The following is a 25,998-nucleotide window of genomic DNA, read 5'->3' on the forward strand; positions in this document are numbered from 1 at the left end:
ATATCGAACAGATGGAAAGCTCTTCAATCTGAGCAGGCTGAAAGCAAAGAGTAAGGTTACCGTAACTTCCGTCATAGAGCTTCAGTATGCTGATGACAACGTAGTGTGCGCACACTCAGAGGATGACCTCCAAACCATCCTAAATATCTCTGCAGAAGCTAACAAAAAGCTTGGGTATCTTCAACATCCAAAAAACCAAAGTGCTGCACCAACAAGTACAAAATAACCCCTCTGCAGCACCACAAATCCAACTCAATGGTGTAACGTTGGAAAATGTCGAGCACTTCACCTACCTAGGCAGTTAGAGGTTTAAAGACTGTCTCAAGGCAAATCTTAAAAAGTAGTATAAATACTGACAACTGGGAAACACTGGCCTGTGAGCGCTCCAGTTGGAGAACAGCCTTTCCCAAAGGTGTCATGGGCTTTGAAGACACTCAAACTCAGGATGCAAGGGAGAAACATGCTTAAGAGGAAGGCACACTTGGCAAATCCACACCATGATCAACTCCCGCCCAGAAACCAATGTCCCCACTGTGGAAGGATGTGTGGATCCAGAATTGGCCTCCACTGTCACTTACGGACTCATTGTTAAAACCGTGTTTATGGAAGACAATCTTACTCGGCTATGAGTGATTGCCGAAGAAGAAGAAGAAGAAGAGAAGAAGAAGAAGAAGAAGAAGATCTCTTCCAGCCCTTTATGTGTGCACCATGGACTTTGAGGAAGGGCCATAGCTTTGTCATAGAGACTGTTTTGCATGCAAAAGATCACAGGATCAATCCCTGGTTGATCTTGAGGTGTGTGGGGGGGAAGACTCCTGCCTGAAACCTTGGCGAACCTCTTCCAGTTAGTATTGGCAGTGGTGAGCTAGACAAACCCATGACATTTGCCCAGACACTTCCATTGTGAAATGTTTCTTCAGCTGGATAATATGCAAAGAGAACATCTCACTAGTGCCTCAGTGCTTCCATGCTGTCTTCTAGACACAATTCCAGGTGCCAGTTTTGACCCATAAAACCTATACCAGTGTGAGTGTGATGTAGGCGAAAGTTTATTTCTTTTCTTTGTTCCATCATTGACTTTGAAGTTGCCCATGAGTGCTTGAACTATATCAAGCATGCACCAATTTGAGTGGTCATCTCAAGGGCTGCCCACAATTGTGAGAATAATAACATAGGTAAAGGTAAAGGGACCCCTGACCATTAGGTCCAGTCGTGACCGACTCTGGGGTTGCGCGCTCATCTCGCATTATTGGCCGAGGGAGCCGGCGTATAGTTTCCAGGTAATGTGGCCAGCATGACAAAGCCGCTTCTGGCAAACCAGAGCAGCACATGGAAACGCCGTTTACCTTCCCGCTGTAGCGGTTCCTATTTATCTACTTGCATTTTGACATGCTTTCGAACTGCTAGGTTGGCAGGAGCTGGGACCAAGCAACGGGAGCTCACCCCGTCACAGGGATTCGAACCGCCAACCTTCTGATTGGCAAGCCCTAGGCTCAGTGGTTTAACCACAGCGCCACCTGGGTCGCTATGTATGGGTCCACTATGTATGGATAACATAGCTGTCAAGTTTTCCCTTTTCTCGCGAGGAAGGCTATTCAGCATAAGGGAATTTCCCTTTAAAAATTGAGAACCTGACAGTAATAATAATAATAATAATAATAATAATAATAATAATAATTTATTTGTACCCCACCCATCTGGCTGAGTCTCCCCAGCCACTCTCCCCCAAGGGTCCCCTCAAAGTCTTACCCCAAATACCTGTAAGAATACCCTGTTTGGGCTGGCATTTAATAGCCAGGTTTAAGAAAGTGAGATATAACTTTTATTTTCCATAACTAAATGTTCAGTTGTGTCTAAGGTGCGCAAGAAGTTACTGTGACTTAGGACCAGTAGAAAGCATGATGATTTAAAGTGATTATTCCATTGTTATGCAACCCTAGTCAGCTGGCTGGCTGTAAATCAGATAGGGAACAAGTAGCTGCCTGATCTCACTGAGTCTGAGCGTTTGTGTTTGTGAGAAATGATATATTCACAGATCAAGTTACAAGGTTTGAATCAGTGCTTTGGATATATCTTAGTTGTGATCTTCTTTTTCTCTACGACAGAAGTACAAACGGTCCTGTAATCTTTAATTTACCAAATCAATTACGTTAAAAATTCAATCCATAATATTTTAAAATATTTATTATGCTATGCATGGCAACAGCCTGTCATGCAAGATATGTTGTTGGGAAGATCAATAATCGGATTTCCTAGGGATTTTGTTTTTACTTAAGCAATGGTAGGGTGGGGTGGAGAAGCTACTGTTAGTTCTGCAAGGGAATTATTTCTCTGAGAAGGACGGACAACATCTGTGGGTATGTACAATTTTAGATGAAGAAATACATAAGAGATGCGGTTAAAGACCTCCCACAGCTCTGCTCCTCCAATCATATTTTGAGCCACCTGTTGCTGCTTTTATGGGTTTAACACACACACACACACACACACACACACACACACACAAGTTCTAAGAAGTGTTATAAAATTGGATAAAGAATGTTGCTATGGCCTAGATAACTTTTACCTAATAAAGAAGTAATGAGCCAATGGCAGATAGGTGTTCAAACTGAAAAGGACCTGAATATACAGAATAAAACTGCATTAAAAAAAACCCTAATGGTAAGTGGTTGTTGCAGTAGTAGGTTTTTCTAATCTAATCCTGTTGAATCAAGTTCTGTGGCTTGTTCACAAATTAGAGTATCCTCCACGCAAAATGGACTTGTGTCAACCTATCCTTGCATTCATAATGTTACCTGATTGCACAGAGGAAGTGGTTACTGTTGATTCTGTAAGTAGGATGGCTATGATATCTGGGATAGTGGTATCTGCTTAGGAAGCATAACATTTCTGTGCTGGTAAATGGTAGTGTAGTATGCAGTATATGCACTAAATGCCCTGTTCCTTGTGTCTGGGGAGTGCTCTCTGGGCAAAGAAAATCAAAGTCTCTTTCATTGCTGCAGCTTATAGTATCACATCAAGCGCCAGCCTTTTGATGTATGCACTTGCCAAACATTCTTAACAAATTGAAGAGTATAGGAAAGTGTTAGAAGCCATAAATAGGCACTATTGACTACAGTTCTAAGTAATCCCATGTATTGCTTTGGGGAGATTGCAGACGTGTTTAATAGGTTATTTTTCAAAATCTAGTTTCGGAAACAATGAATCGTATTAGGTAGGAGCAGAGGCTGAACTTAGCAGCAGCTGGTAAGGTGGTACGCGAGGGGCAGGAAGAAGTCACCACTGTTATTGAGCAGTGGTGGAATGGATTTCATATATGTAGGAGATATGAGGCAGCAATGGAAACTGACATCATTGCTCATGCTGGGCACTCTTACCCAGTTTGGCAGCTGCACACATATGTGGTGCAAACTCTAGCAGCTGCTGCCTCGCCATTCCTTCTGTCTCTTGCTAGTAAGAGTCTCTGATCTTCCTTTCCTCGCAATGTTGGCTGGTGCCCATTGGGACTGGTGGAGTGAAAGGCAAGGAGGTCAGCAGTAGGTGGAGCTAGAGTCATTGGCAGGTAGGGCTAACTAATGTTACTTTTGCTCCTAACCTCCTCCCTGCTGATTTCTACAAGGGCTGTTAAAAAGCAAGAAGGTGGGTTTGGAGGAATCAAGACTGAGGTTGATAGAGAGGTGTTTAGCTTGCCCTAATGGACTATACAGCTTCCACATAGTCTCTGCTCAGTGATGGCAGACTCTTCTTGCCTCTGCCCACTTTTTGGCTCTGCCCCAGCCCACTGCTGGTTTCAGCATTACCTATTACCAGCATGCATTTCTGTATTTCTGTTGAGGAGATATAGCCCTCAACAGAAAAGGTTACCCAACCAGCAGTAATTGATTGAGATACATTAAGGTAGGTATGCAAAACTGGAGTCTTAATCATTTGATCCAAATTCTCGAACATCCCACAGAAGCAGAATGATCAGCGATGGCAATGGAAAAGCTTTCTTGAATCTCTCATTTTCTCTTTGACTGATATCAGCGTTTCCCTTTTGCTGTACCTCTATGAATATTTATTTGAGTCAAAATAGGGAAGAGCTTTCTTAGTGAAATATTGTACATATTATAAACATGTCCATAATGATATTTTAAAGCTCTTACAATAAACATGGTCCCAAAATTTTCTGTTAAATATGTATGAGACACAATCTGTAAGCCATTTTAATGAAATTATGCTTATCGGAAATTACATGAATGTGTATTCTCAGTGCCTCAAAAGGTGGCAATACTGAAACCAGTAAACTAAGCTCATTATTCAACTTGGTATTTATTTTTTTAATGTTACTTAACCATAATACTTAGTTAAAACTGGCATGGGGGGAAGGAAAGGTCTAATTATGCTTCACTCTCACACTGGGAGATTTCTTTGAAGCAGAAGGAACAACATTATTTCAGGGTATAAGAAAACCTTTGTAGACCATACGAAAAAGTGTGCTAAGCAATGCCATTATGATGTTCCTCCAGGTGTATAAGGCATACCTACACAACTGACATGTTTGCAGTCCTCAGATTGCCCTTGTGTCTTGTCTCCCCGTTACGCAACCATGAACTTCTGGCAACTTTTGTCACACAATCCTGTACTTCTGGGGGCCCAGAGATGCTCTCCCATTTCATCAGATTACAACTTGGTCCACATTATTGCTTCAGTAGCACCTTAAAGACCAACTAAGTTTTTATTTTGGTATGAGCTTTCGTGTGCATGCACACTTCTTCAGGTATCTGAAGAATGGTACCGTGTTTCCCCTTTTTTAAGACGTAGTCATTATATAAGCCATAGCAGGATTTCTAAGCAATTGCGCGATACAAGCCATACCCCGAAAATAAGACATACTGATAGACCCTTCACCCACTAGCAATAACCCCCCTCCTGCCAGCCAACTCCCCCCTTAAAAATCTCTCCCCATTTTGCTGTCGCTCCACAGACACGTATTTCCTTTAAAAGCTTGTAAAAATGCACCGAACAGCCGTAGCTGCTGGCTGCCGAAGCCTTGTGATTTCCCTTCCCCGTTTCTGAGAGCATTTTTTTAAATAAAAAGATCCAAAAATAATTTTTTTAGCCAAGCTGTGTAAGCTCTACTTGGTGAAGGGGAGAAAAGTGGGGTGGGGAGGAGATGAAGGCACGAGGAAGAAAAGAGGGGCGATTGAAGAATGCAAAGGCTGTTTTCCCTTTTAGGGAGAGACCTCCGTGCGCACGTCTGTCTCTCTCCCCCCCCCCTGCGTGTCTCTCTCTCTCTCTCTCTCTCTCTCTCTCTCTCACACACACACACACACACACACACACACACACAGCCCACCTCTCGCTTCCCCCCACCTTTCCCTAAATTCTCTTCCATTCAATGCACGTTGATTTCCTCTTAACGGGAATCTCCCGTGTCTGATTGTTGTCTCATTGCTTTTACCGGGCATAAAGCAGCCTTTTAAAAATCCTGCTGCAGTTTTCTTTCTACCTTATGCTGCTTGGTTGTCTGTGGAGCTGCCCCTTTAAGGATTTGTAAGTAGTCTGGATCGCAGTCCTTGCCTTGGGGACTTTTATTTATTTATTAAGGACTTTTTCCTTCGCTGTTTGCGAGCTGCTAAAAGGAGCTGCTAAACGCTGCTTTACACAAAAGTTAAACTGCCGGTCCTAACAACACGTGCTTCCTCACCTCGCTGGCTCAATTGCTTCTCAATTGCTACCATTTACCAAGTCAGCAATCTTAATTGCTGCTTAGCTGGCTTCTTTGTTCTCAGCAGGTAGCTTCTTTGCTATCAGTGATAGCACTGCAAAGTGCTATGTTGTTGGAACTTCAGACAGTCTTGCAGTCTTGGGCAGCTGGCTGGTAGAGATCCTTACTTGCTTTAGGTATAGGCTACTGCTAGGACTGTATCACACAGATAGATTCCATTATACTGGTTTAGATTTAAGAAGCTCCAGTGTAGCAGATTGCTATTAAGTGAGTCCCCACCTTGGAGGAGAGAGAGAGCAGCCCTTCGCGAACATCCCAGGGCCGGGGAGAGAGGGCTGCACCAGGGACGCACACACCTCCCTTCCCTCAGACTCGTAATAAAAATACCGGTACCAGTAAGACATCCCACCAAAAATAAGCCACCCTGTGGTTTTTTGAGAAAAAAAAGTAATAAGACGGTGTCTTAAAAAGGGGGAAACACGGTATCTGAAGAAGTGTGCATGCACACGAAAGCTCATACCAAAATAAAAACTTAGTTGGTCTTTAAGGTGCTACTGAAGGAATTTTTTTATTTTACTTCAATCCAGACCAACACGGCTACCTACCTGTAACCACATTATTGCTATGAGCCAGCCCTCAGTCTATGATAGGTGTCCAAATATTGCATCCATGTATCTGAAAAGCAATCATCTGTACACAGTCAGTTTCTTGCTTTTGTAATGATCTACAGATGTCAAGAGTTAATCTTGAAAAAAAATCCTTCTAACATTACTTCCATCAGTCTCAAGATTCATTTCCAAACAGGACATTGCTAACAAAGTAGATTACAACAGAAAACAATAAGAATGGCTATTAAGAATGTGAAAAATATTGAGAAGATGCAGCCGTCATTCTTTCAGCTCTTCTTAGTGAATTTAGTACAGTGATGCAAGGTCAATGAATACTAATCACTTCAGAAACTAAGAACTATATCTGTAATTGTTGAAAGCTGCCCAAATAGAATAATCAGCTATTTATTTTGACATTCACACAATTTATCTGGGATTGTCGGCATCCATATGTGATTTTGAACCTTTTACCAAATTTAGAACACTCACTCTACACACCCAAATCTAAGAAAAGTATTGATTCAATTGTTGCTTCTGAATAAGATTTTAATTGTTCCTAATTAGGGATCTGGAAGGATCTGTCAACCTTGGTTCTTCCAATTTCTCATTTTTTAAATCTTAAATTCATTCCTCTCCATTTCTGGAGCATTTTTTTTATAAAAAAAATTGTCATAGAAATTCATCAGCACTTTAGTATGCAATTCTCCTAATACACATATTTTTGTTTTCAGTTTTGACTAATGTACAAATTTTTGCAAGCAATTGCCCCTTGTGAACATGATTTAGTTGGAGAACTACATCGCAAAATTCAAGTTTGAAGGATGCCTGCTCATATTTTGCTTCTCATATTGTTTCGAAAAGTGCAGATTTGATATGTTCTCCTTTAAATGTGAACTGAATTAAATTTCCCCCCCCAATCCGTTCCCACATAAAACTATTAAATAGTATTAGAAGACAGATCATTGACTTCATGTTTTCCTGTTCAAAGAGTTCAGTTTAGACAAAAGCTTTTGGAAGAGCGCTTGATGGAGAAAAGAGAAGCAATACTCAAAGAAGCCCATGAAGAAGAAGAAAGGAAGAGACGTCTTGATGCTCTCAGGCAACAGGTATCTTTTAAATTGTATAACCTGAGTCTTTTTATGTGTAATTTGAAATAGCAGTCTCTCAAGACATGAAAAAGGGGCTTCTCAATCTTTTTACCTTAGTTTCATCACTCGCTGTTTGGTTTGTATCTGTGCATGATCATTGCTAGATTAATGCATGCAGCAGAAGCTGTTATCAGTGAAATCTAAAAATAGTCTTGGGGTAGAATTCAGCACTGCACCATTACAGACATTGCATCTGTGCAAGCAGAACAATTTGCCAGATAGAATGATACCCCTTACCCTTACCCCATGTACTGTTCTGGGGGTTCCCACAGGTCATTCAGGCAGCCTGTTGATGAGGTCTGCTAGGTGAATTCCACCCATAGTGTGCCCCCCTCCACCATGTGTTTTGGGTCTAATAGGCTTTTCTAGAAGATAATTTCCACACACTATGATCACCCCACATTTTCAGTTTCTTTTTGTTAATATGAGAAAGAGCAGCAGTAGATAAGTATCTACCCACTAAGTGGAAAGTACCATACTTTTCTGTGTACAAGACTAGGGTTTTTCTGCTAAAAAATAATGTTAAAAGGGGGAGGTAGTCTTATACATGGGGGCAATCTCCCCCCATTTTCTTAATTTTGAGTCCCCCAAAATAAAGACCCAGGTGGCGCTGTGGGTTAAACCACTGAGCCTAGGGCTTGCTGATCAGAAGGTCAGCGGTTTGAATCCCTGTGACGGGGTGAGCTCCCGTTCCTTGGTCCCAGCTCCTGCCAACCTAGCAGTTCGAAAACACGTCAAAATGCAAGTAGATAAATAGGAACCGCTACAGCGGGAAGGTAAACGGCGTTTCCGTGTGCTGCTCTGGTTTGCCAGAAGTGGCTTTGTCATGCTGGCCACATGACCTGGAAGCTATATGCCGGCTCCCTCGGCCAATAATGCGAGATGAGCGCGCAACCCCAGAGTCGGTCACGACTGGACCTAATGGTCAGGGGTCAGGGGTCCCTTTACCCTTTACCTTTACACAAAAAATTATGGTACCTTGATAAAATGGACAGGGAATGTTTTGCACCATGTTCTCCTACCTTCAACCAATCCAGATTATCTCTGTATCTATGCCTTTAAGTGCCAGGAATTTTTTACACAAATCGCCAGTGAAGGGGCCCTTATATGGATTGGGAGCCTTGAATGGGTTGGTAGAGGGCTTTAATCATTTCCCCTCACCTGGGTCTGAAATTGAATTGGGGTTGGGCATATGGGCACATAGCGAGGAGACGTGTCTGAGAACATAGCAGGTGTCCATCTCATAGCTGCCAAGTTTTCCCTTTTCTCGCGAGGAAGCCTATTCAGCATAAGGGAAAATCCCTTTAAAAAAGGGATAACTTGGCAGCTATGGTCCATCTATCTATCTTATCTAATGGAGCAAGTCTTACAGTGTTGAAAGTGGGGAAAAAGGAATGAAGGCTGAAAGGTAACTTTAAAATGTCCATAAACTTTCAGCAGCACAGATTAGTCCAGCCTTTCAATATTCTTGCATCATTATGTCATTTTTAACGTAACCATTTGTATGGGTGGGAAATAATTTTGTGATTTCCTATTAACTTCTGCATCGTCCCCTCTTCTCACCTAAAATGGAAGTCTGACATCATGGATTTTATTCATCCTTCGGATACTAAACTGCCGTACTAGCTCTCAGCTGTCACCAGCATAATTCAGACATGTTCCCCAGGATTTCCTTTGGCATGGTTTTCCACCTAGAGCATTTGTAGTTGCAGGTGCTGCTCTGCAACTGCTGAGACTTCAAACCAGAATGAGTCTCCACCCCAACAGTTTGAAAGCTTGTTGTAGTCACTACAGAGTGCTTGAATGATGTGTGGAGATGCAAATGGCATTAAAACACACAATTAATAGTTTTGGTTAGTTCTTGAATTTAATATTTTGGTTTGGCAGCATTTATACTTTCTGAAAAAGGAGGATAACTGGTAGGAAGCTTAACTTCTCTGCAAGAAACATGTTCCTCTCATTCTTCCAGTAAACCCAGTTACTTGAACTGTGCCAGAATTAAATGCCCGAGAGCACAATTCTCTTAATGTTTACTTAGAAGTAAATTCCACTGCGGTCAGTGGAACTTACTCTCAAGGAGGCGTGCATTGAAATGAAACCAAAATAATGTTGCTGATTGGTAGGAGACTGCCTAGTAATAGACGGAAGTTGCCTGCCACTTCACTTGTGACTGTGAACCAAGCGAGAAGATGCAGGAAAATGTACTACAATTTCTGTGTTGAACATAACATACAGCTGGGGATACAGAGAGCTTGGTCCAGCATACCTGTTTATATGACTGTGGACCAGATAGTTATGGAGGCTGAACTCAACAAGCATAAATCAGTAACAAAGCTATTATAAATCCCGCTTTTATATGTGAACTTACGGGTACTTACACCTGGGAAAGTGTTGGCCGCTTAAATTACTTTGAGCTGAATAGGCCAGGCTCATTGACTGCTGTTTTGACCACAAATGTTTTTGTAAATAAGCCAGACAAAGTCCACCTCCCTGTAATATTTCAAAAGCTGGATGGAGAAGTTAAGATTCATTCCAGCCATTTGAGTGTATAACAGCATGCAGTGCCTAGTTTCTTCTTTCCTGACCTAAGATGACTGCATTCTTTTTGTATTTGTCAGGAGTATTTTTTCTGATCTTTTTTCAAACAAGTTAAAGTAGATCTCGTTTGGTTTTCCCCCAGCCTTTTTATGAATTTGCTGGACTGTAAATGTGTTTCTTGGTGTTACTCCTTTCAGATCATGACTCAATTTCTATTTTCAGCTGGAGTCACCACATTGTCCCAGGTCTGCAATATGTCTTGTGCAGGGCAGGGTGGGAAATCAATGGGCTTTGGCTTGAAATTGCCTTTCACTTTTTAAAATATTACACTGTTTCTTTGTTTTGGAAGGTGTTTATTCATCAGGCCCTAGCCCACTCGTAGGGGGAAACTCACCAAGCGAGTTGCTGCAAAATGTTAATTTGCCAAAAGCATTGGCGTGGTTTTGATTCCTGCCCCGCCCCCCAATGAGGTTTGCCTTTTGAAGTCGTAGGATGTGGTTGATTAAATACTGATCTAGTTGTAGTTTATGAGTGCCATTTTTTGCCAGGAGGCAAAGAGTGTCCTGGCTAAGGCCCTGTGGGGATCCCATGGGTAGAACTGACAGCAGTCCTGCCCTCCAAATAGATAACTGCTTAGCCTCCATTCTGAGCATGTTATTAAAATTTTGCAGGGCACATCTGAACTATGCTTGGGCAGGGAATATGTGCAGGCACAGCAGCAACTATGGCTTCTGCAGGTGCAGCAGTACTAGGAAGAATCTTGGGTTCTAGGGCCAGATCAGAGGGTTGCGGGGAGGGTCTTCTTGTGCTAGATCAGTTACACTGGTCAATAAGCTAGTGGTCCAACAGAACCATTTGTCTAATAGTGTGTTCATTCCCTTGTTTTTAAAATTACCATATTTTTCCGTGTATTTTTCCTAGGGTTTTTTTTAACCCCAAAAAAAAGGTTTAAAATTGGGGCTCGTCTTATACATGCGTAGTGATGAGGGGGTGTTTTCTTAATTTGGAGTCCCCCCAAATAGGGGGGCGTCTTATACATTTGGAGTCCCCCCCCAACACTACAATACATGGGGGCGTCTTATAGATGGAAAAATTATGGTCATTTGCAGTATAACAAAACTACAGTATATCTCACGAAAACATAACAAATTGCTTTAAGGTTGACTGCATCGCTTAGATAAAAAGAAACAACCACCACAGACAATTTTAAATGAATTCTTTTCCTGCTAAGCATCCTTTCACAAGACACTACTTCAATAAGAACCCACATTTTAAACCTGCAGTTATTATTCTCACCGGTTAATTGACTTGCAGTTTTCGTCACAACTGAATTGTGCCTTTGCTGTTCATTGTCCCCTTGCAATTGGCAGGCTTTACAGTATTGATCTATGTTTTGGTCCCCATGATGCCATCCTCTTATCTGCGACTTCAAACTGATACAAACAGGATCTGTTTCCGGAAGAAAAAGCCACATCCAAGCTGCTCCCTGGCTTGCTCCTCAGTGTTTTTTCTTGCATTAGTCACTTGATTAGATATGTCAGCAACCGTGCTCTACTTCAGATTGATTTATACTCAGGGCTCTTGCTGGGTCCCCCACCCCCACCCCAAAAAAACACCATTAGCCTATGTCTACATATACTGAATGACAACACATTCTGCAGCGTAAAAACTGTCTCAGCAATTTGGTGCATAGTGCATCTTGAGGAGAAAGGCAGAGCTGGTGTTTTGAGGCTGGCAAATCCAGGGTCAGTTTGCATGTTGAAATTATATGATGTTAGTCTCCACACAGCAACTATAAAAGACCCCTCTCAAGTGGTGTGATTTTGTAAAAGGTTATTTTTCAGGTTCCAGAGGCATATAAAAGATCCACAACTCATCTTTTAAATTACTCTATATTCAGTGTAGCTCCTTTCAGATGTGGCATTATTGCAGGAGTGTTTGGGATACAATGCAAAGGGAACAAGTCGTTTTTAAACTAGCAAACAAACAATAATTTGTTGCAGACTTGTGCTGCAGAAGTGAGTTTGTATGGCAGCACTGAGCGAGAATCATGCAAGCCTTCTGGTGCTTTTATTTCAGGTGCTTATCTGCCGTTTAATATTCAGAATTTCTTTAGTTCTGCGTCCAAGGAACATAAAAAAAGATAAATGTGGAAGGAAGGGATATGAAATGGGCAAAACCTTAGCTTGGCCTTTGCCAACTTGGTGTCCGCCAGATGCTATGAATCACAACTCCCACCAGCCCCACCCAATGCCACCACGCTGGCTGGGGCTTATGGGAGTTGTAGTTCAAAACATAAGGAAGACAGCAGATTGGTAAAGGCTGCCTTAGCTAAAGAGTTAAGCCAGTCTGCTTGTTAGCTTTTCCCCCAGCCTTCCTGTGGTGAATGCTCAATCCTATGAACCTCTAAAGTGACTCATCAAATAAAACCCATACATAAAAGGGAAGTTATCAGCTGCCATCAGTCTGCTTTCCTGTTCACTTTTATTCGATAAAAGGGCTTTTACAGAAAGCTGCTCCCTGTTCACCCTTAGTGTTGTATGAATAACTGAAATATCTGAATAGATGAACCATCTGAGGTAAAGGAAGCTACGTTTTGCTATATCATCATGTTTGCTATATAATCATGTTTACTTTGGAATGCCAAGGACACATAAAGAACAGCTAGTATCAGTTCTTGGTAGACCCCACAGTTGAAATGGCTATGTGGGTTGACCCAAAATAAGGATTGAGTTTTTCCAGTGGGTGCAGTTAATTTTAAGCAACTTCCAGAAATTCCAGCCGGAAGCCATTTTGGATGGACAAATCCCGGCTATGTGACTGAATCTGCAAGAGCTGGCTCTTAAAAGCTTGCCTAGCTAGTTTTGGATTTTTTTTTCTTTGTGTTTGATATATGAGGCTTCCTTTATGTTACATTATTTCATTAGTTCAATTAGTTCAAAGGCGTCTTTTTCCAGAATGGCCAAAGGGCCATCACTACAGAGAAGGTTCAGAAAACTATTTCAGTGCACTGAAATAAGACTTGATGGCCTCATGGGACTGTGTGGACTAGCCTTGTTCCTGCAGTTGGTGGGCATTGGGGGTCTCAAATTTCAGCTGCGCCCTGTGCGATGCCAAAATTTGGTGTTCCCTGCCTCTCAAGCTCCATTCTAATTAACAGTTATGGCATTCTTAAGGCTCCATGCCCAGTGTAACTGAACCGGTCACGCTGCCAGAAATCTGCCTCTGGTCTCTACCACTGATATGTCTGGCCAATGTGTGTTCATAGTCCTCTTACACACGAGGAGTGGTCCAGGATCCCACCTCACATGGAGGAAAGCTATGCGAGTACATCAATATGCACATAGAGCCATTTCTAACACACTCTTGAGTGCATGGATTATGGAAGATTGTGGCCACTGGGTTCAGCAGTGGCAAAGGTGGCACACTCAGCCTTGTGACGTCCTTCTGTTATTTAAATCTGTGGAGGGGAGCAACATAACCCCACCCCTCCCCAATAGAAAGTCATAAAAATGGCATATCACCAAGTGGTACAATCGGTGTCCCCCTATTTCATGATCAAAATAGTACTTTGCATATAATATTGCTTCCATCCATTCCAGCCATGATGCTATTGGTTCAAGGAAAAAATAGGTATAAAAGGAGAATTCCTTGGATGTCAAGATCCAAGCTTGGGGCAAGTACCGTAATCTTTCTTGAGAGAACCTCAACAGAGATTTAAAATCACAAAATATGCAGCAAAGTAAAGTGTGGAAATACAGGCTGTTAGACCTTTAAAAATATGCCCTTGTGAGTCCCAAAACTTCCCTCTTCCCCCAGTGTAGGAAAATACCACATGTTTAGTAAGTTAAAAATTCATTTATTTGCAAAGTCTCCAAAGGTCAGGTTCGTGTGCTTTTCCATACACCAGTCAGTAAAGTCGCAATAAAACTTAGTTTAGTTCCAAAGTGGTAAAAGTTCCTAAATTATTGGTATAGGAACACAAGAATGGCTTGTGAGAGCCATGTGGCTAAGCTGCAGCAACCAACTTAGCCTCTTCATCCACTGAGTTCATCAAGTAGACTAAGGTACAACAATACGTTCCTCCCAAGGTGAGGGGGAGTAACCCATGCTAAGCCTGGCAGGACAGCTTACTCTTATGATCTCAACCCCTTCATGCATTAATTACACTTAAGCATGTTGGTTATATGAGTCTCGTTATCCCACAGATGCTACAGTGATGATAGTTTTATTACCAGCTGCTTTTTATGTATAATTTGCAATTTGTGTGGTGCGAGGGAGTGGAGGAGTAAAGCCAATCACTTCTGTGCTTCATTCTTGCTCCTCCAGGCACCTAAAGGTGTAGCCAGAGGAGGCCTGGCTAATAGGTACAATATGGGGTAAATGCTTCCTTGAAAGAGAATGAAGTTCCAGTGGGTTTAATGCTAGTCATGATGGGATCTCTATATAAAAGCCCTTGTTAAATCCCTTTATATCTCACTGTGCTGGATAATTTCCAGCTAGTCTCTTTTTTAGGATAAGGTGCTTATGAGTGTGGTAGTTCCTCAACTGCAAAGGTTTCTGGATAATACTTATTACCTATATGCATTTCAGTTTGGTTTCCAGCACATATTCAGGACTGAGATAGCCTTGTTGACCCAGGAAGACTATCTACACTAGGTAGTTGAACAGGAAGGGTTTGTTCCTGTTTGTGTTTCTGGGCCGCTTAGCAGCTTTCAGTACCCTCAAGTATGGTATTCTTCTGGACCAACTGGATGTGGCTTTGGGGACACTTGAACATTGTAGGTATGAAATCATTGGTTGATTTATTCTGACAAGCAATGACATTTCTAGAAGAAAGAACTTCCTTATCAATTCCATAACTTTCATTCTTCAAACATACCGTCTTCCTCCTTTTCTGCTTTAACATGTTTTCTTGCATACTGTCACGGTGGCCGGAGTGGACTACTTCAGAGTAACGACGCCACGCAGCTCTGCATTTTATTCTTTTATTGGTGCTGCGTATTTACAGTGCTCAAGTCATTGCTATTTACACGGAGTGATGTGGTCAGTCGGTTTCAGAACCTCCTAATGGCTTTTGGCGCGTCTTTCTCCAACACAAAAGCTTTGGCAGACCCATCCTCTTGCCCCTCCTCTTCCTGCGTAATTCTGGAGTTGGGGGGATGGGTCTTCCCCCCTTGCTTGCCCCTTCCTGTCCCACCTGGGACCCTGGCTCCTCTACCTTGCCTGAGCCTCGGACACGACTTCCTGCTTCCCCACTGGAATCGGAACTCTCCCTGCTTTCCCCTTTGCTCGGGGACGGGCTTGAACTCAGGAGGGGAGGGACTTCGCGATATCCCCTGTCCCTCACATCCACCCCCCTCCCAAGCTCTCCTTCACCCCTCCCCAGGCCCCCCCCATGTGTCGGTGACGACTGGAAGCCTAAGAACTCAGTGCTCTCCGAGCCCGTTGGTGTGAATACCTCCCCCCAGTCCTGCGAGCCCCCCCCTTCCGCCTGGGCGGACGGGAATCCCAAAAAGTCCGTGGCGTCAGAGCTGGTGGGGGTAAAAACGTTCTGCCAATCTGCTCCTTCCTCTGACTGGGTGGATCTCGGTGACACCCATACCTCATCCTCTGGTTCCTCAAACTCCGCTTCCCAGCGCCATGGTGAGCTGCTCTCCCGTGCCTCCTCCTCCTCCCCCTCCCTTTCCATGTGCCAGGGCTTGGGTCTGTGGGGAAAGAGGGCGTGAAATTCTTCCACCAAGAATTCCTCCTGTATCTGAGTGGCTGGGACCCATTCATTCTGGGACGGTGGAGCATCCTCCCATGCCATGAGGTACTCCAGTCCCCCCACCCCCCACCTTGAATCCAGGATGGCCGTGGCCTCATTGAGTTGCTCCCTGCCTTCCCTCTCCCCCCCTCCCTCGGGGGTTTGTTCGCTGTCTCGGAGCCTGCTGCTTTCCCTGTACGGCGACAGCAGCGATCTATGAAACACTGGATGCACCCTCATGTCCTCTGGCAGTGCCAGCCTGTATGCCACCGGGTTGACCTGTTGCGTGACCGTGAAGGGGCCCAGCCTTTTGGGTGCCAGCTTTTTGCACCTCCCTCTGGTGGGAAGGCCCTCCGAGGACAACCACACCTTGTCCCCCACCCTGATGACCTCCCCTAGTCGCCTGTGGCGATCTGCCCCCTTTTTGTACGCTTCCTTGGCCCTCTCCAAGTGTTCTCTGAGCTGCTGGTGCACCGTCTCCAGTTCCTCTGCCCAATCCTCAGCCTGTGGGCCCTCCTCCTCCTCCTCCCCCTCCCTCTCTGGGAAAGATCTGAGGTCGCGCCCGTAATTGGCCTTAAAGGGCGACACCCCTGTGGAGACGTGCACTGCATTGTTGTAGGCAAATTCTGCTAGTGGCAGGCGATCCACCCAGTCCGTTTGCCTCTGGCTGACGTAGCATCTCAGGTACTGCTGCAGAATGGCGTTGACCCTCTCCGCTTGTCCGTTGGTCTGCGGGTGTCTAGCCGTCGACAAGCTGACCTCCACCTGCAGGAGGTTCATGAGCCGCCGCCAGAACCTGGAAACAAATTGGCGGCCACGATCCGAAATAACCCTTAAAGGTAATCCATGCAGTCTGAAAACGTGATCAACAAACAGTTTGGCTGTCTCTTCTGCAGAGACTGCCCTGGCACACGGTATAAAGTGGCACATTTTGGACATGAGGTCCACCACCACCAACACTGCGGTCTTACCCCGGGAAGAAGGCAGATCTGTGATGAAGTCCATGGACAGCACTTCCCACGGCCTGTGTGGCGTGGCTAAGGGCTCCAGCAACCCTGGTGGCGCTGCTCTGACCACCTTTGCCCGCTGGCAGGTGTCACAGCCCCGTACATAGTCTCGAACATCTTCCCTCACCCCTGGCCACCAGAAGTGTCTCATGACTAGGTGAGTGGTCTTGTCCCTTCCAAAATGCCCCGCCGTTGGGTTGTCGTGCATCTGTTTGAGGACCGTACGTCTGAGCTGGGTGGTGGGCAGGTACAGTGCCCCCTTGTAGAAAAGCAGCCCTCTGCGTTCTGCAAAGTCTTTTGCCTGCTCCCTCCCCCCTCTCAGTTCTCTGAAGATGCGGTTGGCAAAGTCATCCGCTGCCGTCAGTGCTGTGAGTTCTGCCTCGCTCACCACTGCTGCTCCGCAGGACCATGCCGACGGGGGGAAAATGTGCCTTGGGGCTGGTGGCTCCTCCTCCTCCATGTACTCTGGCTTGCGGGAGAGGGCATCCGCCCTGACGTTCTGCTCTCCCGGGATGTAGTGTATGGAGAAGTTGAAGTTCGAGAAGAACTCTGCCCACCGTATCTGCCGCTGGTTGAGCACCCTGGCAGTTCTCCAGAACTCCAGGTTCTTGTGGTCTGTGCACACCTGGATGGGGTGCTTGGCGCCCACCAGGAAGTGTCTCCAATGTTTGAACGCAGCGTGGATCGCAAGAAGTTCTTTGTCAAACACGGTGTAGTTGCGCTCGGGCTGTGTCAACTTCCTGGAGAAGAAGGCACAGGGTCTCCACTCCCTGTTGGTGTCCAGTTGCAACAAAATGGCGCCCACAGCTTTCTCAGAAGCATCTGTCTCAATGCGTAGGGGCGCGTCCTGGACCACGTGGAACAGGTTCTGGTCCGAGGCGAACACCCTCTTGAGGCTTTCGAACGCTGCTTGCGCCTCTGGTGTCCACCTGAACTTCTGCTTGCCTCTCAGGCAGTCAGTGATGGGAGCCGTAACGCGAGAGAAGTTCTTGATGAACTTCCTGTAGAAGTTGGCGAAGCCTAGTAGGCGTTGGGCATCTTTGCGCGTCCTGGGGCTGTGCCAGTCCAGGATGGCCTGCACCTTGTCCTTGTCCATCGCCAGCCCCTTGTCTGACAGCTTGTAGCCCAGGAAGTCCACCTCCTTGGTGTGAAACTTGCACTTCTCCAGCTTCACATACAGGTGGTTCTCCTTCAGGCGCTGCAACACTTCCCTGACATCTTTCACATGCTGCACTGGGTCATTGGAATAGATAAGGATGTCATCCAGAAAGACCAGGCAGTTCTTGAAGAGGAGGGACCCCAGGACGTGGTGCATGAAGGCCTGGAAGCATGCTGAGCCCCCTTGCAAACCGAAGGGCATCACCAGATATTCAAAAGAGCCGAGAGGCGTGAACATCGTGGTCTTCCACTCATCGCCTTCCCGGATCCTGATCAAGTTGTACGCCCCCCTCAGGTCTAGCTTGGTGAAAATCTTGCCCCTGCGTGCTGCTGTCAGGAGATCATCCACTCTGGGCATGGGGAAAGCCACTGGCTCTGTCACCGAATTCAGCCGTCTAAAATCCACCACCAGGCGGCGCTGTTGCGTGTCTTTCTTGTCCACCCAGAAGACCGGGCTGCCCCCTGCTGCCTTGCTTTCTCTGATGAACCCCCGCTTGAGGTTCTTGTCGATGAAAGCGCGCAGATCCTCCAGTTCCTGGTCTGACATGGCGTACAGCTTGGCTGGGGGTATAGTTGCCCCTGGCACCAGGTTGATCTGGCAGTCAAAAGGCCTGTGTGGGGGTAGGTGGTCGGACTCCGCTTCGCTGAAGACCTCCTGCAGGTCCCAGTACGGCTTGGGTATCGCCTCACCCCCTTTGACGTGCATGGTGGCCACCGTGGCTATCGGAGGCCCCTCCCCTGGTTGGTGCTGCATGCAATGTTCCAGGCAAAAGTCCGATCCAAAAGTGATGCATCTCTGGTGCCAACTGATGGAGGGGTCGTGGCGCGCCAGCCAGCTCATGCCCAAGACGATGGGGGGGTCTGAGATGGTGGTGACGTTGAATGCCAGTGTCTCTGAGTGCCTTCCCACCGTCATTCTCATGGGGGGGGTTTGATGAGTGATGGCCCCCCCCAGCAGCTCTCTGCCGTCAATGGTTGCCACGTGAAGGGGAAAATCCAGCTGCAGAAGCTGGATCTGGTGCTCTTCTGCAAAGTTTCTCGAGAAGAAGTTCGCTGAGGCACCACTGTCAATTAAGGCAAGGACTGTCAGGGGATAGCCATTAGGGAGCGTTAGCGTGACTTCTAGAACCACTCCTGCTCTGGGAGGGGTGGGCTGGCTCTGCTCCTCTCTGTGCGGGTGGGTGGGCTGGGGCTGTTGTCTGCTGACTGTGCCTGGCTGCTGCCCCTTGTCTCCTGCAGCCAGGCTTTCCCGTTTCCCTGCTGTGGTGCTGCGTCAGTGGGGGAGGGCACCACCGTTCCCGCCCTTCCTTGCCACTCCCTGCGATGTGGGCAGTCTCTGACGAGATGCTGGGGGGAGTTGCAGAGAAAGCAATTCCCGCCCTTTCCCTCCTTGCGTCTTGGCGCCGCTGGGGTTTGAAAAGCCCGCGCGCGCGCGCTATCAATCTGCATGGGTTCCTGGTCCTGGCTGGCCCCAGGCGTGGCTTGAAAGGGTTGTTGGGGGAGTGGTTTCTCCTGCGACCGTGGGAACCAAGCCCGCTTTGCGCGCGTTGCTTGTTTGTCGCTCCACCGGGATTCCTGTCTCACCCCCACCGCCAGAGCCGCTTTGCTCAGCTGATCCATATCACTGGGCTTTGGACCTCTCGAGAGCTCATCCTTCACCTCCTCATGCAACCCCAAGTAGAACGCCGCTTGCATTGGGGGGGACCCCAGTTCCCACCCCAATCTGTGCACCAGCATGGTGAATTTCGCCCAATACGCGCGAACTGTCATATTTCCTTGGCGTAAATTATGAAGTTCCTCCTTAGTCTGGTCCATATGACTATCGGACGAATACATCGTTTTCAAACCTTCTAGAAATAGTTTGACATTCTTCATGCAAGGATTCCTTGTTGCAATTAACGGTCTTAGCCACTCCCTGGCTGCCCCGGTAAGGTGCTCCACAATAAACGCTACTCTGTGCTCATCATCAGGGAACTCATCGTGGTGCAGCTCAAGAGCATACACAATCTCAGTCTCAAAGCCTTGAAATTCCTTCGGGTCTCCATTGAACTTGCTAACTAGGGTCCCAGCTCTCCTTCCTGGCAGCACTTGGACTTGGGGTGCCCCTCCCGCCTTGTTTTTCTCTGCATCCAGCTTGTTTTGGAGGTCTACCGCCACCGCCCTTAATTGCTGCTCTTTTTCCTGAAGCTCTCTCACCTGTTCCGCAAGTTGTAGCCGGTCGTCCTGGACCTTCTTAGTCTCCTCTTTAGCTGCCTTCAATTCTCCCTGCGCCTGCAGCGACAGCTGCTGCAGTTCTAGCTGGGCTTGCTCCGCGATCTGCCGCCACTTCTCCGCCTCTGACACGCTCATCCCGGCAACTCCAAAGTAGCCCAAAAATGATTAGGAGGTTGCTGTCACGGTGGCCGGAGTGGACTACTTCAGAGTAACGACGCCACGCAGCTCTGCATTTTATTCTTTTATTGGTGCTGCGTATTTACAGTGCTCAAGTCATTGCTATTTACACGGAGTGATGTGGTCAGTCGGTTTCAGAACCTCCTAATGGCTTTTGGCGCGTCTTTCTCCAACACAAAAGCTTTGGCAGACCCATCCTCTTGCCCCTCCTCTTCCTGCGTAATTCTGGAGTTGGGGGGATGGGTCTTCCCCCCTTGCTTGCCCCTTCCTGTCCCACCTGGGACCCTGGCTCCTCTACCTTGCCTGAGCCTCGGACACGACTTCCTGCTTCCCCACTGGAATCGGAACTCTCCCTGCTTTCCCCTTTGCTCGGGGACGGGCTTGAACTCAGGAGGGGAGGGACTTCGCGATATCCCCTGTCCCTCACACATACCTTCCTAACTAGATGGAAAGAAGGATGAAAAAGATCAAATGGTGCGTCCTTTGTCTGCTGGACCTACTGCATGGAAACAGGAAGGTGTGATCTTAAGGTTGGGTCGCACAAAATATTTGCACTGCTGACAATTTCCACATCTCTCTTAGGTTGCTGTTGTTGCAGAGTTTGACCCTGCAAGAATGATGGCCGACACAGTGGCATCTAAAGCTCGGATGGGCATTGGAACAGAAGAAGAATTTGTTCTGCTAAAGCCTCTGTTTGAGTTGCATACATTCACTAATGACCAGGTAGTTGCCCATCCTGCCTGATGTGTATGCGCGCATCCACACCAACAGCAAAAAGGTTAAATGCAGGGAGTAATTATGCTTTGTATGGGAAACCACTGGAGGTGGGAGATAGGTATCTGAAACATAAAGACCCCCCCCCCATTTTTAGGAGTCTTCATTGGGTTAGAGGGTAGAATGTCAACCCATTTGCATGAGGCCAGATTTGCTCAGCCCTAGAGCTGCATTTAAGCTGTGCTTGGAGTCTTGTGTTTGTTTAAGGATGTCTGAACACCCGAATTCAAATCAAGGAGGCACTTTTCTGTACTACCTTTCTCTACTGTGGCTCTTGCTGACTTTTTGCCCTGTTACCAGTTCCTTCTGACCACCATTGTTGCCTGCCTGCTGCAATATTTTTAGTCTGCAGCAGCCATCTTAGAAGATGTACATTTGTCTACACAGGCACATTACAACATTGTAATAAGATATTGGAAGGCAGATTTGGGATTTAACTGCCCTGAATTTGCACCTACAGTTGAATGCATGTTACCATGCACTATATTCGGGACCTTTGTGTTCAATAGCTGTTCAATAGATGCACGCCCTACTCCCCAGAAGTATCTGGGCATATGTGTCATATGGAGATTCTGTTGTATATGTTTCTGTAATCCAAAACTATCCATACACATTTGGCTAATACCAGATAGGCTAGTATGTTATATGTTGCCTTTTTAATAAACGGCAATGGAATTAAAGCTGCTCCTTTCAAGATGACTCGCTCAAAATCTGTACCTACAGATTCATATATACAAACATCCTCTTTTTCCCCTTTTTTAACAGATCATTTCCGACACCCGGGTTCGTGTGGAGCTAGCTCTCCGAGAAGCTGGACTACATAAAACACTTTACGCTCAACAGCTTTTGCCTAAAATCCCTCCGCCCAAACTTCCAAGGAAAGACATGGAGTCCGTAGTCTTTAAAATGTACAACTAGGCACTAATCAGAGATTCAGAATCTTTTGGAATAGTCTATTAAGAATCTTGAATAAACTATTTTAATTCAGGAAATAAGTTGGATACTAAGTTGTGAAGGGTTCTGTTATTGTGGCTGAGTCACGTTGGTGAAAATGTGTTGCCAAGAAGTGCTCATTAGACCATTTTAACACTCCCCCACAATCTTGAGCACTGCTCTGCTAACAGCACATTCTTAGCAACACAGTTTACTGAAGCTTCAAGTCTAATTATTTCAGGTGAAATCATCCTTTTAGATGAAAATCTGCAAAGCAAAACTGCTGGAGACACATCCACGTAGGAATCCACAGAATTATTTGCTTCGGGGATAGGAAGTAGAGTCGGAGTAGCCAACATGGAACCTGCCACATGATAATGGACCACATGTCAGTCAAGGACAATGGAAGTGAAAGTCCAACAATATCTGGAGAGTAGCACATTGGCTACTCCTGGAGTAGAGTGTTGGACTTGAACCAGAAAAGTCTGGGTTATACATCTGTATGCAGCCTTTGACTGCCTTTGACCATATGTCTCCTTTATCCTTGAAGTAACTTTCCAGCCAATAGGAATCTATGGAGATGCAAATGCTATGTCCTTTTTCATCTTGCATGTAGAACATTCCACAATACAGGGACAGCAAAATGTAGTTACTGGTAGGTCTTTATTGAGGCATATTTCCTCCAGATTGGGTTTGCTTGCTTATTAAACTTTGCACATAAAATCTAAAATGGTTTGCAGCACCCGCTCAGTAGTATCCCACATCATGTTGAATAACTTGATTTTTTATTTTTTTCAAAAAGAGAGAGACTATTCTAGTTTTATCAATATGCCCTATTCTCGCTTGATTATTATTATAAATGGAAATATAAGCTTATACTCCACTTGTGGCAGACAATTTGATTCATCATGTTTACTGCAAACCAATCATCCAAACAATTTCATTTTGCAAATTAGCCCTTGAGAATAAATTACAAAATTAGATAGAACATTTCAGCTATGGGGGTCTTTATTATGGCACAGCAAAGAACCCTGTTTGTTCTGCTAGATGAAAGTGAACTTGATAATTCATTTCATTTTATAACACTAAAAGCATTCCCAGACCTTATGCAGCATGCATATGAAAGATATGTAAACAAGGTGCATAAAATCTGTAGCCTGCCAATTAGCCACAGTTCAAACAATTTATTTGTGGGATTAAGAACTGGATGCAGGTTCTGTCTTGGCAAGTTGTGTGTTTGTGTGTGTATGTAGACACACACACACACACACACACACACACACACACACACACACATGCCATGCAACAATGTATTTTATAAGGTTCTGTGTGACAGCTATCTTTTTGATGCAGTGTTTCTAAATTTTGCAGCCTCACTTAAGGGACTGGAAAAATAAATTGTAGAGCTCAGTGCAGGCACATTTCAAATGTCAGTCCCAGCACTACCATTTTCTCAGAGGATTCAATTGTAGCTGAGAGGCACAGCCCTGCAGGTCCCAGCAGGGCTTAATCATAGTTAAACAGACTTGATGACTGAACACAATTTGTCCTGGTTTGTGCTGACAGCCAAGTCCTGGTCAACATCATGCCATTTAACTCAGTTGTTCTCAGTCATTTTCTGACTTGCTAGTTCTCCACTGTATAGAAAAGCCCTACGGGGAATTTTGGGAAGAACTCTACCGTGAGAAGGAAGCTTCTCTGTTAGAGTTATCGAGCCTGCAGAGAAAAATACCCCCATTCCACACACACACACTTTTATAAACACACAGCTCTTATGGTCCTGGGTATAATTTCATGAACCTTAAGCTTTCTCAGTGCTTTGTGTCCATGGAAAATGGAAAATGTGCATGAATCTGATGAGAGAGTATTTCAGAGCAGGGATGACTGCTGAGCTTCTGATATACCCAGTTTTGCTTGTGTTGATTTCTGTTGAAGTACATGCAGTGCAAACTCTGATGAAGTAAACAGCCCTCTTCCTATTTCAGCAGCCCCAAATATATGGTCTACTAACTATTATTCTAGTTAATCCTATCTGAGGTGGAATGTGAATTTTAAAGCAACTGCTGTGTTAGGTTAGGCCTGGGCAACGGTAGTGACTCATAGCAATGATAATGCCCGGAAGCAGTGAATAAACACAGACAGAATGTTCCCAGTCACCATCATTCAGGAATCTGTCGCTGTAATTCTGAGTAGGACAGAAGAACAGTCCCTGGAGCTCAGGAAAGGAGTTTGGAAGAGGTAGCTTGCTGGGTACAATTAAAATAGCTTCCTAAGCTATTTTCCTTCTGGTTTGTTCCCATCTTGTTTAATTCCTTTTCTCTCTTCAATGAATGTGGCAACCACTTGGTATATAAGGTTTCTGCCTTTCCACAGGGATTTTCTAGGACGGTGGAAGGTAACAACATTGAATATGTCATAATCTGGAGGCCTGGAGCTGATTTGCATGGTTGAGCTGCATGCAATTAACATAATTTGCATATAATTTTCTTGAACAGGGTTGATGCAAAACTACAGATGGTGGACTTTCTGCAGCTGAGTTACTCAGAAGATTTTGAATCACATTTGTGCTGGTTTTCAGGTTATATTTTTACGGGTACATGCAATGTATGTGTATACATGTCCTTAAGATCATAATGGGTGTATGGTTCAAGCTCTATGTATATACCGTAAGTACTAGGGGCTGCCGCCCCTGCTCACATTACCCCAATGCCCTTGCTAACTCCCACACCCCTCCCTTTACACTTCACACACCCTGCCTCTATGCCTTCACAGGTCCCTTAAGCCAGTGTTTCTCAACCAGTGTGCCTCCAGATGTTTTGGGACTACAACTCCCATCATTCCTGACCACTGGTCTTGCTAGCTAGGGATGATGGGAGTTGTAGTCCCAAAACATCTGGAGGCACACTGGTTGAGAAACACTGCCTTAAGCTACAGCATCCCCTCATGGCTCCTTCAACACCTCACAGTTCCTCTAGCCATGCTTTATTCAGACCTCTGCTGTTGTTTAAAATGGCCACTTTCAAACCTGCCTTCCCTTTTGTTCCCTTCCCCCACCATGGCTTCAGGCAAATCCAGGATTCTGATGAGACACTACAATTATTTTAGTCAGGAAAGATATAGATAGATAGATAGATAGATAGATAGATAGATAGATAGATAGATACCGTAGGTAGGTAGGTAGGTAGGTAGGTAGGTAGGTAGATAGTGTGTGTGTGTGTGTGTGTGTGTGTGTGTGTGTGTGTGCATGAGGGAGAGGGAGAGAGGTGGGGGAAAACGTATCAGGAATGGCTACCACATGTTTCTATGTCCTTTAAAGAAAGGCCATTTCCACAGTATCAGAGACAACCCTATTATTAGGCAAACCCCTAGCTAGTCCTCCTAACCCCCCTGACCATGCTCCTGTGTTGGAGGACAGAACTGCCCTGGACCCCCTAAACCAGCCTGCTGCTAACCAGTTGCTTGTCTAGTCTGTTTCTGTACATGGAACAAGAAGGGGGTGCCATCTTGTCATTTGCCTCAGATAGCAAAATGGGGCTGACCACGCAACAGCATGACTCTTTAGTGGACTTAAATGCTGATTTCACATGGCACTTAAAATAGTAATAATTATTCAGTGGCTGTAACCATGGCCAAGATCCTAAATATAAACCTTAACTTGGTTCTTGGTAGCATCACAAAGTGTAAAGGGTGCTGTATAATGAGGTCGAGCAAAACTAATGTGTAAATGTGAGAGGTCGGCGTTGGAGTTCAAAGGCAAATGTGAGTGTTTGTAAAACTTTTGTTCTTGTTCTTTCTATCTATTTATAATTTTCTGATCAGTTTTTTTTATTCTGTCTCTGCAACTATCTGGCTTAGCAGAGCTCTGCCCAAGAAGATTTGTGCAAGACCTATCTAGCTGCAGCTCTCAAGATGTTTGTGCCCGTTTATTCTACAGTGGTGACTCACTAGACGAATTTAAATCATTCTGTGAGTCAATTCGTTT

General features: G+C 45.3%; 1 protein-coding gene across 4 annotated transcripts in view; it reads left to right on the forward strand.

Annotated features, from left to right (window-relative positions):
- Positions 1–23,006, forward strand: part of CCDC148 (coiled-coil domain containing 148) — a 111,676-nt gene extending 88,670 nt beyond the window's left edge. For all 4 annotated transcript variants that reach the window (XM_035132036.3, XM_035132025.3, XM_060280036.2 and 1 more), the window contains exons 13-15: positions 7,307–7,424; positions 20,892–21,032; positions 21,849–23,006. In XM_035132036.3, the coding sequence (XP_034987927.1) occupies positions 7,307–7,424; positions 20,892–21,032; positions 21,849–22,001 (412 nt within the window). In that variant the 3' untranslated portion in view covers positions 22,002–23,006. The remainder of the gene's footprint in view (positions 1–7,306; positions 7,425–20,891; positions 21,033–21,848) is intronic.
- Positions 23,007–25,998: the final 2,992 nt, after the last annotated feature.

The sequence above is a fragment of the Zootoca vivipara genome, chromosome 1 (assembly GCF_965207765.1).
Source record: "Zootoca vivipara chromosome 1, rZooViv2.hap1.1, whole genome shotgun sequence".
NCBI lineage: Eukaryota > Metazoa > Chordata > Lepidosauria > Squamata > Lacertidae > Zootoca > Zootoca vivipara.